General features: G+C 36.7%; 1 protein-coding gene and 1 pseudogene across 1 annotated transcript; both read left to right on the top strand.

The window, feature by feature from the left end:
- The first annotated feature begins 526 nt into the window (after nt 1–526).
- Nucleotides 527–3,482, top strand: LOC112189365 (pectinesterase/pectinesterase inhibitor PPE8B). The gene is made up of 3 exons (XM_024328685.2): nt 527–975; nt 1,445–1,966; nt 2,541–3,482. The coding sequence occupies exons 1-3, from the start codon at nt 666–668 to the stop codon at nt 3,242–3,244; spliced, it is 1,536 nt and encodes a 511-aa protein (XP_024184453.1). The 5' UTR covers nt 527–665; the 3' UTR covers nt 3,245–3,482.
- A 242-nt stretch (nt 3,483–3,724) lies between these two features.
- On the top strand, nt 3,725–13,588 carry LOC112183637 (annotated as a pseudogene).
- The last annotated feature ends 144 nt before the right edge of the window (nt 13,589–13,732 follow it).

Raw genomic sequence — 13,732 nt, 5'->3', positions numbered from 1 at the left:
AAACCATGCAAAATTATTATTCGTTTTCTTCCATTTTGGTCAATACCACTTATATATGTTGCTTAGAAATTGGCAAGTAATTAATCGAGACCTCTTTGGAATCTCTGAGTTAGAAATGACTCAAATTTGAGTCCGCAAATTTGAGATATACCATGTTAGCATGATTACTACTGGTCTTGGAAAAGCAATGCATGGCTTCCCAGTCTCACTGTCTAAGGCACACAGAAACTTGACATATGTGTCACTCTTGGGCCCCCAAGTAGTAAAAACCAATGGCAAATCCACTTAAAAGTATATCAAAATTTCAAAAAGAAGATAACCAGAGCTAGCTTAATCAGTACTCAATTCCAGATATAAGTACTATAGATATATGGTGATGTGATGATGATGATGATCACACTCATATTCAAAAAAAAAAAAAAACACCCTCTTTGCCTTTGCATGTGAAATTTGAACACTTTCCTCGAATCTGAGCTGCACAGCCGACACTTGGATTTATATATAAATAGACCAATCGATTCTTCCCGGCCAGGCCCGCATTTGGCAACCATGACTCCACCATCCTCTTAAATTCCCTCACCTGCCGACCTAACTCATCTCTTTTGCCTTAAATACCTTGTTTCTCCTCCCAAATCCTTATCACTTCCTCGGTCATATCTTTGTTCATGGCTTCCGATCCATTGTGGATGGGAAAGTTTCTACTAGTGTTAGTACTCTTGTCGTTCCCATTTATTCACTGTGAAAATATCACAAACACGATACAGTCCGAGTGTTTGAAGGTTTCCAACTCGGAGTTTGCGGGGTCGATTGTGAACACCATTGATGTTATGCAGCAGGTGGTGTCTATTCTTTCCAGCATTGCTAAGGGTTTCGGGGATTTCCGGCTTTCGAATGCCATCGACGATTGTCTGGATTTGATGGATAGCTCGGCTGATGAGTTGAGCTGGACTCTCTCTGCTACCCAGAATCAGAATAGTGAGTACTGGACTACTGGCAGATTTAGCAAATCTCTCACTTCATTAAAGAATAATTACTTGATTTGCAGTGTTATAATTTAGTTTGTTATATGACACTTTACTCTGGGTGTCGAGAGTAATATTGCTTGTTTTGGCAACGTTGAATTCTGGTTCATGAGGTCACAGAGTGGACTAAAATTAAACTGCGGCAGCTATATTTTCTTTGTTTTTTTTCTTTTTGTTTTTGTTTTTTTGTTTCGAGGTTGATGTTTAGCTTGATGGGTGCGACAATTCTTGATTTCCAAATGTTATTTTCGAATTCCTGGATCTGGAATCACTTGTTACGTGCAAATAAATCAATGTAATGAATTCACTTCAATTTTCAGATCCCAACACACACAATTCCCTATAAGCTAGAGTGAGTCCATTTTCAGTTGCACAAGAAGTTAACTGCTGTAATTGACAATCACATTTTGAATCATTTGCAGGCAAACATAACAGCACTGGGAATTTGAGTTCTGACCTGAGAACATGGCTGAGTGCTACACTGTTTAACCAGGACACATGCAGTGATGGATTTGATGGCACCAACGGCATTGTCAAAGACTTGGTGTCCGGTAGCCTTAACCAAATAACTTCCTTGGTCCTAGAACTACTCGGCCAAGTGCACCCAGTTTCGGATCAGCACGAGTCAAATGGCCAAACCCCAGCATGGTTTAGATCCGAGGACCGCAAACTGCTACAAGCAAATGGAATGCCTGTAGACGTTGTGGTAGCTCAGGATGGAACCGGGAACTTCACAAATATCACCTCCGCGATTTTATCAGTACCGGATTACAGCTTGAAGCGCTACGTGATTTACGTCAAGAGAGGGGTGTACAAGGAGTATGTGGAGATCAAGAAGAAGAAATGGAACATAATGATGATCGGAGATGGCATGGATGCTACTGTAATCAGTGGGAATCATAATTATGTGGATGGTTGGACCACATTTCGCTCTGCAACTTTTGGTAACACTCTTTGCATCATGTTCGTCATTAGACTCTTCTATTTTGTTTCCTTAATGAACAAACACGGGAAATTTGGAGATCTCTTCAAGTTTTGCTGTTCTTAGTCCTTTTGTATTTTTCACTGTGTGTTTGGGACCCAGACTAAATGGATATATTGTACTAGTGAGATATCAATAGTGACGTCCCAACCACTTTAGTTATGGTAACGTCATTAAAATGGCAGATGAGACTTTAATTTTAAGGTCTAAGGTCCCAATATATGTAAGTTGCAAGTCTAGTGTCACATGGAGAGACTCATTATTTAGTTGGGGTAGGGAGATCAAGCATACACAATTGTGTAGGGTTTAGGGTCTAGGGTTTAACATAAAAAACAAGACACTTAAGCTCGTGAGATTAATGTCACATGCAAAGTAAAAGGTCGACTTAAGGATATATGTATGGTCCCATTATGTGTTTAAGATGAGCAAAGTCTCGTGAGATTAATGTCATATGCAAAGTGAAAGCTCGACTTTGATATGTTCGATATTTGTATTCGACATCACTCATAATAAATATGTTTATGTGTATTTATCAGCTGTTAGTGGAAGAGGATTCATAGCGCGCGACATCACATTCGAGAACACAGCAGGACCCGAGAAACACATGGCAGTGGCACTACGATCCGACTCAGACCTCTCGGTCTTTTACCGGTGTGAGTTTCGGGGATACCAGGACACACTATACACACACTCTATGCGTCAATTCTATCGAGACTGCAAAATCAGCGGCACTGTTGATTTCATCTTCGGTGACGGCACTGTTGTGTTCCAGAACTGCCAAATCCTAGCCAGACAAGCCTTGCCAAACCAAAAGAACAGCATCACAGCCCACGGCCGAAAGTACATAGATGAGCCGACAGGCTATTCGATCCAATTCTGCAACATATCTGCACATCCAGACTTGTTAGCCACCCCGGTTAACTCTAGCACACCTACATACCTTGGTAGACCATGGAAACAATTTTCAAGAACTATAATCATGCAGTCCTTCATGAGCAATATCATAAAGCCAGAAGGGTGGCTAGAGTGGAATGGTAGCATGTTTTTGGATTCATTGTTCTATGGAGAGTACATGAATTACGGGCCTGGAGCGGGCCTCGGGAGCCGGGTTACCTGGCCGGGATATCAAAAGTTTAACGAGTCCGGGCAGGCCAAGAACTATACAGTGTCCGAGTTTATTGAAGGAAACTTGTGGTTGCCCTCTACTGGTGTCAAATATACTGCAGGCTTTGGGGTTTAACGAGGGTTTAAGCAGTTGATATGAAATTTCACTCTTGTACCTGATCAATTGTCCTTGAACCAATTTTTGTTTTTTTTGTTTTTTCCTTTAGAGCAGTAATAAGTAATTAAGTACCATATATAGGTTTTTGTTATGTTGGCATCATCATGTTTTGGGTGAATTGTTTGTCTACCGTGCAGCTTATGCCTAAACTATGCCGGTGGTGTTGTTTGAAATTAAAGTCCACAGTTTGCAAATATTTTTCATGTTTTTTTTTTTTGGGTCAAATTAATAGTTCATTCATTAATAGAAACATACAGATACAGTACTACAAATATAGATGTGCATAAGAAAGCAAAAGTCCTAGGTCCAAAAGCCCAATAGACAAAAACTTAATTAACCTACATCTAACACATAAAAAACCTACGCCCAAAAGCCCAACAACAACCAAAACAAACCCTAGATCTAGAACCATGTAGAACTGCAGAGAGAGGAGCCGCCATGGCTGCTGATTGCCGAACTGCAGAGAGGATAACGTCGACCAAGGCTTCACTTCCTGATGCCAGAGGTTTATCCACCATCATTCTCCATACCCGAATAGCCTGCACAAGAAGGAAAAATGTACCAAAGGACATAAAAACGGCAGTCGTGGTGGTGGAGACCACCAAGCAACACAACGCCACTGGTCTGGCGACATCCACAATCATCGGTGGAGTGCCGATTCGGCAGCTATTCTTGAATGTAGAGTTAGGTGTGTAGACCCAGGTCGAGAACCGCTGTGATTGTAGGATTGTGAAAGAAGAAAACGATGGGATAGAAGATGAAAAACGAAGTTGTAAGAGGATGGGAGAAAGGATAGTAGATCTGGTCGTTTGGATAGGAATTAGGATGGAAGAAACAGAATAATAAAGAAACTGAGGCATGAAGCCTTAGATCTGAGACAAGCTCAAGTAAAACACACCACAAAGGGTGGAGACACACCACAGAGGGTGGAGGAGACGCTGTCGACTCTCAAAACTGCAGACGCTGTTGATGGGGAGAGAAAAGTGGTCAAATATTTTTCATGTTAAAATGAAAGAAAACAAAACATATTCAAACATAAAAAATAAAAAAAATAAATAACAATATGATGGAATGTATCTTACAATGTCACCATATTCTAGCCATAGTGTTCGTAACGCTACTAGCTAGCGGCATGTCACTTTGCATGTGACACTAGTGTGTTATGTGAAACTAGCTAGCCATGGACTGCAAAAAGATGTACTAGCCGGCCTCTATAGTGTTATTGAATAATATCTAATAATCGATAACGAAAAAAGATTAAACTTAACACCATATTGTCACATTAGATTAAGACCTATAATTATTAGATTAAGAGCATCTTTAGCAATGCTAGCCATTTTTGAGTCAAATTTTATCTAAAGTGGCTAAAATCATTTGGCTGGCCACTTTAGAAATACGTATGTATCAGTGCTCTCTATTTTAGCTAATTTTGAATTTACATTATTTTTTAAAGGAATATTAAATAGTTTAAATGTATTTATAAATTACATAAAATAACTCAAAATGAATGTTTTAAATTATAAAGAGCCTCCTCTCGCTCTCTATATTTAGGAGCGAGATAGTTAGAAGTTATAATAGAGAGTCACTTAGGAGTCTGGTGCAGCTGCTAAAATAGATAAAAAAACTAAACATGCTCTCTAAATAGAGAATCGGCTAAAGATGCTCTAAGACCCTGCAATTATTATTTTCCGTCTAGTATTTTAGAAGAGAAATTAATGCATTCGATCATAGCATATCAACAATTAGTGCATGGATAACAACGTGCATGTGGGATGATAATGCCGACTGATTAATGCATGTAATAAGATGAATGGCTTTTAATTTGTAATAAATTCAAGCACTGAATGCAACAAATCCAAAAGCTCATATAATTAAACGCGTTTGTTTCTGGTGATTGATATGGACTGGTTTAGTTTCTTGCCATTGAAGCACTACTCCAAGCTTTCAAGTCCAAAAGAAGCTTGCAACCGGTACAAACGCACTTTCACTTAAAGCCATGGCCAGCTCCTTCTTTCCTGAAAGCCATGAGCCACTCTTTAGAAAAGGACCCTGATGCTTCCACCTTTTACCTTATACGTGGGTATTATTCCTTTGCTTTAATTCAGAAAATGACATCCTTTCGTCCCCAAATCCCAACATATGTGTATATTTGCTTCCTCCAGTTTGTGTTTTTATTAAATACGTGATTCCAGATCTATGTTGGTTTATATTCTCATCCAGATTAGTCATTGCCCAGAATATATCAAAGACATACTTACAATTAACATGCATGTATGTGATGAACTGAATTTTCTTTATTTAATTCCTATAATTAATAATAGATCAATTGTACGAATTATGGGTGTTATGCTTTGCTCGTATGTTATTTGGGAAGTGAATTTATTTTCGTACGCATAATTATTCGAATTTCACAGTTTTAGGGGGTATACGAAGTTTGACTTTTTATACGTTGGGTTTCTCCAAAAACTTCATTCACGAAAGTCGTAGAGCACGTCGATACGAGTTCGTGGATAGTGGAACGCAAAAATGGGAGTTCGTATGTGAAAGTTATGGTCTGCGGAAGTTTCAGATATTTTTGGAAATTACTATAAATAGATTTTTTGTTTTGGGAAAATCATAATTTGCTTTTTTGGAAAACTTCCAAAAATAGAAATCAGAAAGCTGTCTTCTCTCTCCTCAACGCCGACCAACCTGACCCGTATTCGGGTTTCTGACCTGGCCGACATTTTGTTTTTCCGGCAATCTCTAGCGTTGAGATCGACCAACCCAGATCATTTCGTCTCCTTTGTGCGGTCCTCCCTATGGTGGTCTCTAGCGGCGATTCTCACCCACGGCAGCGCAGCAAGGTGGCGGAGGCGAGGGCTGTCGGACCCGACTGGTTCTCCGGATTTCGACGACGACGGAGCTTCAAACCAACATTGTTGAGCTCGCAAAGGCCTCCTCCTTCGATCCTTGGTGGTGGTTTTGATCAAATCCTAGTGTAGAGTTGCAACTCGAGGTGAACAGTGTGTTTGAGCTTGCGGCGGCGATCTAGGCCGAGTTGGGCTTTGTTCCAGGTATTAAAGTTGCTCTACTTGATATTCTTGACATTTGGACGGTTTGATTGTTGTAGTTTTGAGTTTGGCCGGTGGCGATATGCCATTGCCTGTGGCGGTGCTTGGCGGCATTTTCGGCCATGTCAGGGGCAGTTTCTAGTATTATATATCATCTACTTGTCGATACGAATGTTTTGATATATAATACGTATTTTTTGGAGATCGTATGAATTTGTTAGGGTTTTTACCGTTTTCGATTGTCTCAGTTTTCGATCCGTGAGGATCCAGCCATTCGATCGACTTGTAGATTTGACATATCGATCATAGGAGTGTTCCAGAGACTTTGGGTGGTCTCGGATGAAGTTTTGCCTCGATTGGCGTTACTTATGGATTTTAGTTCAAATAGGGATTCGAACTTTAATCGTTTTGTAATTCGTGTATTGATTTGAGACCCGTACTTTCCTTAGGTGCTTGACAGAGTGCGTTCTATAAGTAACTAGTTGTGTGAAGACGCAGCAGGAATATCGAGGTGAGTAATCTCACAATTGTTCATTTATGAACAGAGTTACCTTATTTGTTTTGAGAGTTATTTATTTAACTGCAAACCATAGTTAGTATTAGTGGCACTCTTGAGCGAATGACTACGCGCGCGCGCGCGTGTGTATATATATTCATGTGAGTGTTATGTATGGTGAAACAATATGCATGATTGTGTTCATTTTATTGTTTGAAGGCGACTTTTCGGGAAACAATATAGTGGAAAAAGATGTTTTCTATTGTTTGAAAAGTGTTGAGTTTGATGCTACATTTTTTAGTCAAGCGTGACTTTTTGTAAATGTATTGGTCTTGTACCAAGAGTCACAGATGATGAGCAGGAATGGGGAAATATTCTATTAGATTTATGTAACATTTTTAGGTCGGGTGCGACTTATTTAAATGTTTGATTCGAAGACTAGATGGGTCTGAAAATCATATGTCACAGATGGTGACAAAAGCATGTAATCGGGAACCACACCTTTGGCGGGCGAGTGGTTACGATCAGTTAGAACTCTAGTCTGTCTACCATTATAGCTTATGGGGGTAACGGTCGAGGTTGCTGGAGACTCATAAGTGTGTAGTTTAAAAGAGAGTCTCGAGAGTAATTCTTTCTTTTATTGTCCATGTGGGACTTGAATGTTCATATTGATTTGTTGAGTTATTAATTAATATGTTTTTGTCACGGCGGTGACTTGTGTTGTTCATTATGAGAAAAGGACTGACAGTGTTGGAAGAAATCATGGTTGAGTTGTTTTCCTTAAGTTGATCGGTGTGAGTTGCTTGATTGATGTATTTGAGTTACTCATACAAGCTTTCATAAGTTTACGGGGTTTGTTGTGTGGCAACTCGATACACTATTCGATGGTGTAGGGGTTAATCCTGTAGGTCAGGATAATTGTGGCTGAAACCGAGGTAGCTTATTAGCAGCAGTACGGGTAAGAAGCAAATTTTGTTGGCTTTGCCATTATTATGACTTCTGCTTTGTAGTGGGCTATGAGAAGTATTTACGTTTATTTTTGTTGTGACAATTTAATTCGTAAGCTTCTGTAATATATGACTCTGCGGAGCGAGTATATATTGACATTGTGGGTTCAGGGCATCAGTATGTACTTGGTTTAAAAGAGTAAAATTTTTCAGGTATTTTGTATTGATATATGGCTGAAGTGCTGAACCATCATCAAGTATAATTATGAGATTATATTGATTTTTAATTTTGTTTAAAAATCGAGGCGTGACAATGCATGGCCCAATGACCTAATTGTTCTTCTACATATGTGGCAATTCATCAGTCTTAATTTATTTCCTAATTTTTTTTAGATTAAATTTATTTCCTAACTAACTTTACGTAGTTGTCAAAATTGTGATGACATTTATCTCTATCTAGTATATTGGAATGTAATGTATGCATGGCCTCTTCAGTTTTAGTCTGGGCAATGATATAGGGCCTCAATGAGGCCTAAGATTTGTGGCCTCAATCCTAGGTGTCAAGCCATGTCACCTATACACCTCACTAATTTGTCAAATTATGTCATGTCATTCTTGAATAAAAAGACTATCTTATCATTTCAAAATCTAATGGCTCTAAATTATTTTAGCTTTCTTCTAGAAAAGATACATTATTTTATTTTTTCTTTTTCTTTTTTTATTATATATATATATATAATTCGTCTAAAAAAATTTTATATTTATATATTTTTGTGAATATATATATATTTATCTATAATTCGTCAAAATATATATATATATATATATATATATATGTTGTTGAATATATAACGGCTCTAAATTATTTTGACTTTCTTCTCAAAAAAATATTGTTTGGCTTTTTTTCCTTTCTTTCTTTTTCATTATTTTGGATTTTTTTTTTCATTATACATATTCAAAAAAAATATGGGTGTGTGTGTGTGTGTGTATATATATATATATAATTCGTCCAAAAAATTTATATATTTTGGATGGAGAATTAATGTGGTGTGTGTGTATATATATATATATATATTAATATCGTAATTATAATCCATGAAATCTGGTAAATTGAAGTAATATTTAAAGCTTTTAATAAATAAATTTAATAAAATTAATGGAAGATTAGTTACCTTACATTAACAAGTTAATTTGAAAAGTCAAAAATTAAATTGGATTCACAAAAATGGAAAGAAAATGTATTTAAATCGTAATTTTAACTCATAAAATTTGGTGATTGAAAACCTAGATATCTAAATTGATTGGGAAGTTGATATCTGAAAAGAAATTGCTTAATATGGAATACAATATATTGCACATGAGGAAATTAATTTTTGAAAGTATACTTGTTTTGTTGATCCCAAATTTTTCAATAGAAAATAATGATTTTTAAATGTGAATGATAACTTCTATTTTAGTGTAAATATGTCATTAGAAAAAAGTTCCCAGTGGAACTCTACTTGTTCATTATTAGCTACTTGTACTTTTTTGTTCATATAAGACATGTTAGTACTTAGCTGACTTTCAATTTCAACGTGAATGATATATGGCTTCAATTTTAGTGTGAATATGTTATTAGGGAAAGATTCCCCATTGAACTTTACTATTGGCTACTTAGTACTTACTTGTTCGTGCAAGACACACTAGCTTATTTTAAGTTTCAATGGATGATGGCTTCTATTTTAGTGTGAATATGCCATTCGGGAAAGGTCTTCAGTAAACTTTACTGGCTCATTATTAGCTACTTAGTACTTATTATTCGTGTAAGACATGCTAGCTAACTTTAAATTTCAGTATGGATGATGACTTCTATTTTAGTGTAATTATGTCATTAGGAAAAAGTCCCCAGTGAACTTTACTAGCTCATTATTGGCTACTTAGTACTTATTTGTTACTGTAAGACAATGTGGATGATGACTTCTATTTTAGTGTAATTATGCCATTAGAAAAAGATCCTCAGTAAACCTGACAAGTTCATCATTGGCTACTTAATACTTACTTGTTCGTGCAAGACATGTTAGCTCTTTCAGTTTCAGTAGATGATGGCTTCTATTTAAGTGTGAATATGCCATTAGGTAAAGGTCTCTAGTGAACTCTACTAGCTCATCATTGGCTACTTAATACTTACTTGTTCGTGCAAGACATGTTAGTTCTTTCAGTTTCAGTAGATGATGGCTTCTATTTAAGTGTGAATATGCCATTAGGTAAAGGTCTCTAGTGAACTCTACTAGCTCATCATTGGCTACTTAATACTTACTTGTTCGTGCAAGACATGTTAGTTCTTTCAGTTTCAGTAGATGATGGCTTCTATTTAAGTGTGAATATGCCATTAGGTAAAGGTCTCCAGTGAACTCTACTGGCTCGTCATTGGATACTTAGTACTTATTTGTTACTGTAAGACATGTTAGCTGACTTTAAATTTTAGTGTGGATGATGATTTCTATTTCAGTGTAAATATGTCATTAGGGAAAAGTCCCCAGTAAACTTTACTGGCTCATTATTAGCTACTTATCACTTATTTGTTCGTGTAAGACATGTTAGCTGACTTTAATGTTAATGTGGACGATGACTTCTATTTTACACCTTCCTTAATTGCACTTTTTCTTTGATTATTGCTGTGTTATACACTTATTGTTCATTGAATTTCTACATAGTATTAATAACATTATGATTGTTTTTTCATGTAAAAATAAACGAACAGTTGTATTAATGAAGTCTCACTTGACCTTTAAGGAACACTTCCTAATGTTGAGTTTGGATGCGACAATATTAAATTATCGAGAAATTTTGAAATGATGGAATCTAGAATTTTATCAATTCAATTTATTAATGATATTTTCTTACCTCTTCAATTACCAGATTTCAATACATTTTCTTTCCATTTTTGTGGATCCAATTTAATTTTTGACTTTTCTAATTAACTTGTTAGTGTAAGGTAAACTAATCTTCCATTAATTTTATTAAATTCATTTATTAAAAGAGTTGAATATTACTTCAATTTACCAAATTTGATGGGTTATAATTAAGATATTAATATATTTTCTTTCCATTTGTGTGGAATCAATTTTAAATTTGATTTTTTTTTTTAATCAATTTTTTTTTTTAAAATTTTGTGGGTTAGAAATATGACATTAATATATATATATATATATATATATACCATATTAATTCTACATCGAATATACATATATAAATTTCTGTACGAATTATATATATATATATATATATATATATAGACACACACACACAAACACATATTTGTATATAATTTTTTTTGTGACGAATTATAAATATATATATATATATATTCACAAACATATATATATATATATAATTATATATAACGAAAAAAATAAAAATAAAAAAACCAAAATAATATATTTTATTTTTAGATGAAAACCAAAATAATTTAGAGCCATTAGATTTTGGAAGGATAAGTTAGTCTTTTTACTCAAGAATTACATGGCATGATTTGACAAATTGGTGATGTGTGTAGGTGACATGACATGACACCTAAGATTGAGGCCACAAATCTTAGGCCTCATTGAGGCCACAAATCTTTTTCCTTTTAGTCTTCACTGATTGGTGCGGTGGTGCCATTGTTCTATAGAAGCTTATTGAATTGATTCTACCTAATCCCAAAGACATCCCCTTCAATTTAACTGAGTATATTCAATTTCAAAAGTACTATATATTGATGAACAGTGATGATAAATTAATATTTCATATATGTATGTAAGATGACACGCAGCGTCGCAGCCAACAAAACGAACCAGTCTTTGCTTTCAAGTTCCGCATGCAATTTGAATACTAAATGTCAGTTACTGAGACTGAAATCAGAGCTCACAATAGTGACGCCGGTCGAGACTTAAGTGTGTGGATAATATATAGACCATTGTCATCTCTTATTGTGGCAATCATACATTCCCTCACATTCCATCTAACTAAAACCAATTCAGATCTTTCAAAAATGTTAATCTTGGCTAATGGGAAGCTTCTTCTGCCGGTGTGGAAATAGGGGATACCAAGTTGAGAATATATATATCCCACATGGGAAAAATGGGACCTTGCCTATGAGTTTATAAGGGTTTGGGCCACTCCATCCATTGCCAATTAGTTTTGGATGTGAACCCCAGATTACTTTATCATGGTATCAGAGAGGGTAACCCACGTGTGCATGCCTAACGGCCACACGGGCTCCACGTCACCCAAAAATTGTCCACGTGTATGGCTTGAAAATTCGCTACACGTGCGGGGGCGTGTTGAGAATATATATATCCCACATGGGAAAAATGGGACCTTGCCTATGGGTTTATAAGGGTTTGGGCCACTCCATCCATTGCCAATTGGTTTTGGATGTGAACCCCAGATTACTTTATCAGACTCCCTCTACACACACTCCAACCGCCAATTCTACCGTGACTGCAAGATCAGTGGCACAGTCGATTTCATATTTGGTGACGCCACAGCTGCGTTCCAAAACTGCCAATTCCTAGCCAGACCTCGCCAAAGCAAATAAACACCACGACGGCCCATAGCCGCAAGTACTCAAACTCGTCCACCAGCTTCTCATTCCAATTCTGCAACATATCAGCTGACTCGGACCTGTTGGCTGCGGCCGCTGTTAACTCTAGCACACCTACGTACCTTGGTAGACCACTGAGCTATATTCAAGAACCATTATCATGCAGTCTTTCTTGAGCAATGTTGTACAGCCTGAAGGGTGGCTAAAGTGGAAAGGTTCCCCCTTCTTTAGGGATACATTGTTCTACGGGGAGTACACGAACTCCGGGCCAGGAGCGAGCAGCCTGAGCAGGGTAAAGTGGCCGGGGTATCAAGTGTTTAAGAAGTCGGGTCAGGTGAAGAACTTCTTTTTTTTTTTTTTTTTTGGGTACAAGGTCAGGTGAAGAACTTTACAGTAGGGGTGTAGGGCAGTTTATTATAGGAAACTTACGGTTGCCCTCTACTGGTGTCAAATATACGGATGGATTTGGGGATTAGCAATAGCCAATAGGGTTGAAGCACATCATCTGCATTTCACAATTGTACGTATCTGATCATTGATTCTTCTAGCTAGAAGCCATTATTCTTTTCCTAAACACATTTAGACTGCGCAGGAAGAGGATCCAATAAGTACCTTTATATATATATGTTGGCATCTGGTTCTTCACTTGTCTGCTATATGAGTATATATATTATGCATTGAAATCTATTAAAAATAGATTAGACAACTTAACTATCCATGCAATGTGTAAACTATCTTCTAAAAAATAATTTTAAAGTAAGAAGTACCATTACTAATAAGTTTTATCAAAAAGTTGTACCCTTTCAGCAAAAGCAGAATGAGTTCGATTAAAAAAGATCTCTTGCAAAGGACGAAGACCTAAATCAAAGATTTAACTGCACTGAAGACGTCTTATTCTGAATTTGGTTCGACCGCCGATGCTAAAGCTGCAACATACATTTTTGTTATGTTTGGCATATAAAGATCTTTGCTTTTGAGTCGCTTGCATTTTGTGTGCCTTACTGATCACGTAGTTTCAATGTATATATGCAGTTTGCAAACTGCTTTCATCTTCGCATTAAATCTTGGAAACAATCACTACGTCAATAATGGCATCAGACGACAGTTTTGGACTGTCATCTGATCAGTCTGGGCGCTGTTGTTAAAGCCTGTGCCGTCTGATGGGGTGGTCAGACAACAGCACAGAACTGTCGTGTGAAGAAAGATAGTACAAGAGCAGATGTCTACATACCTGTTGTCTGAATACCAGAAAAGACAATTGTAGATTACTAATGCTGTTGTGGGATGTAAATTAAGTCAGCAGAAGATGAAGATCGGTAACTTGTGAGAACAAGTCAGACAACATTGCTTTTAGAACATGTGTTGTCTCTATGACTCTTCAACATC

The sequence above is a fragment of the Rosa chinensis genome, chromosome 2 (genome assembly GCF_002994745.2).
Source record: "Rosa chinensis cultivar Old Blush chromosome 2, RchiOBHm-V2, whole genome shotgun sequence".
NCBI classification, from domain to species: Eukaryota; Viridiplantae; Streptophyta; class Magnoliopsida; order Rosales; family Rosaceae; genus Rosa; species Rosa chinensis.
Note: the sequence above shows the minus strand (reverse complement) of the source record. Positions and strands in the feature narration are given on the sequence as shown.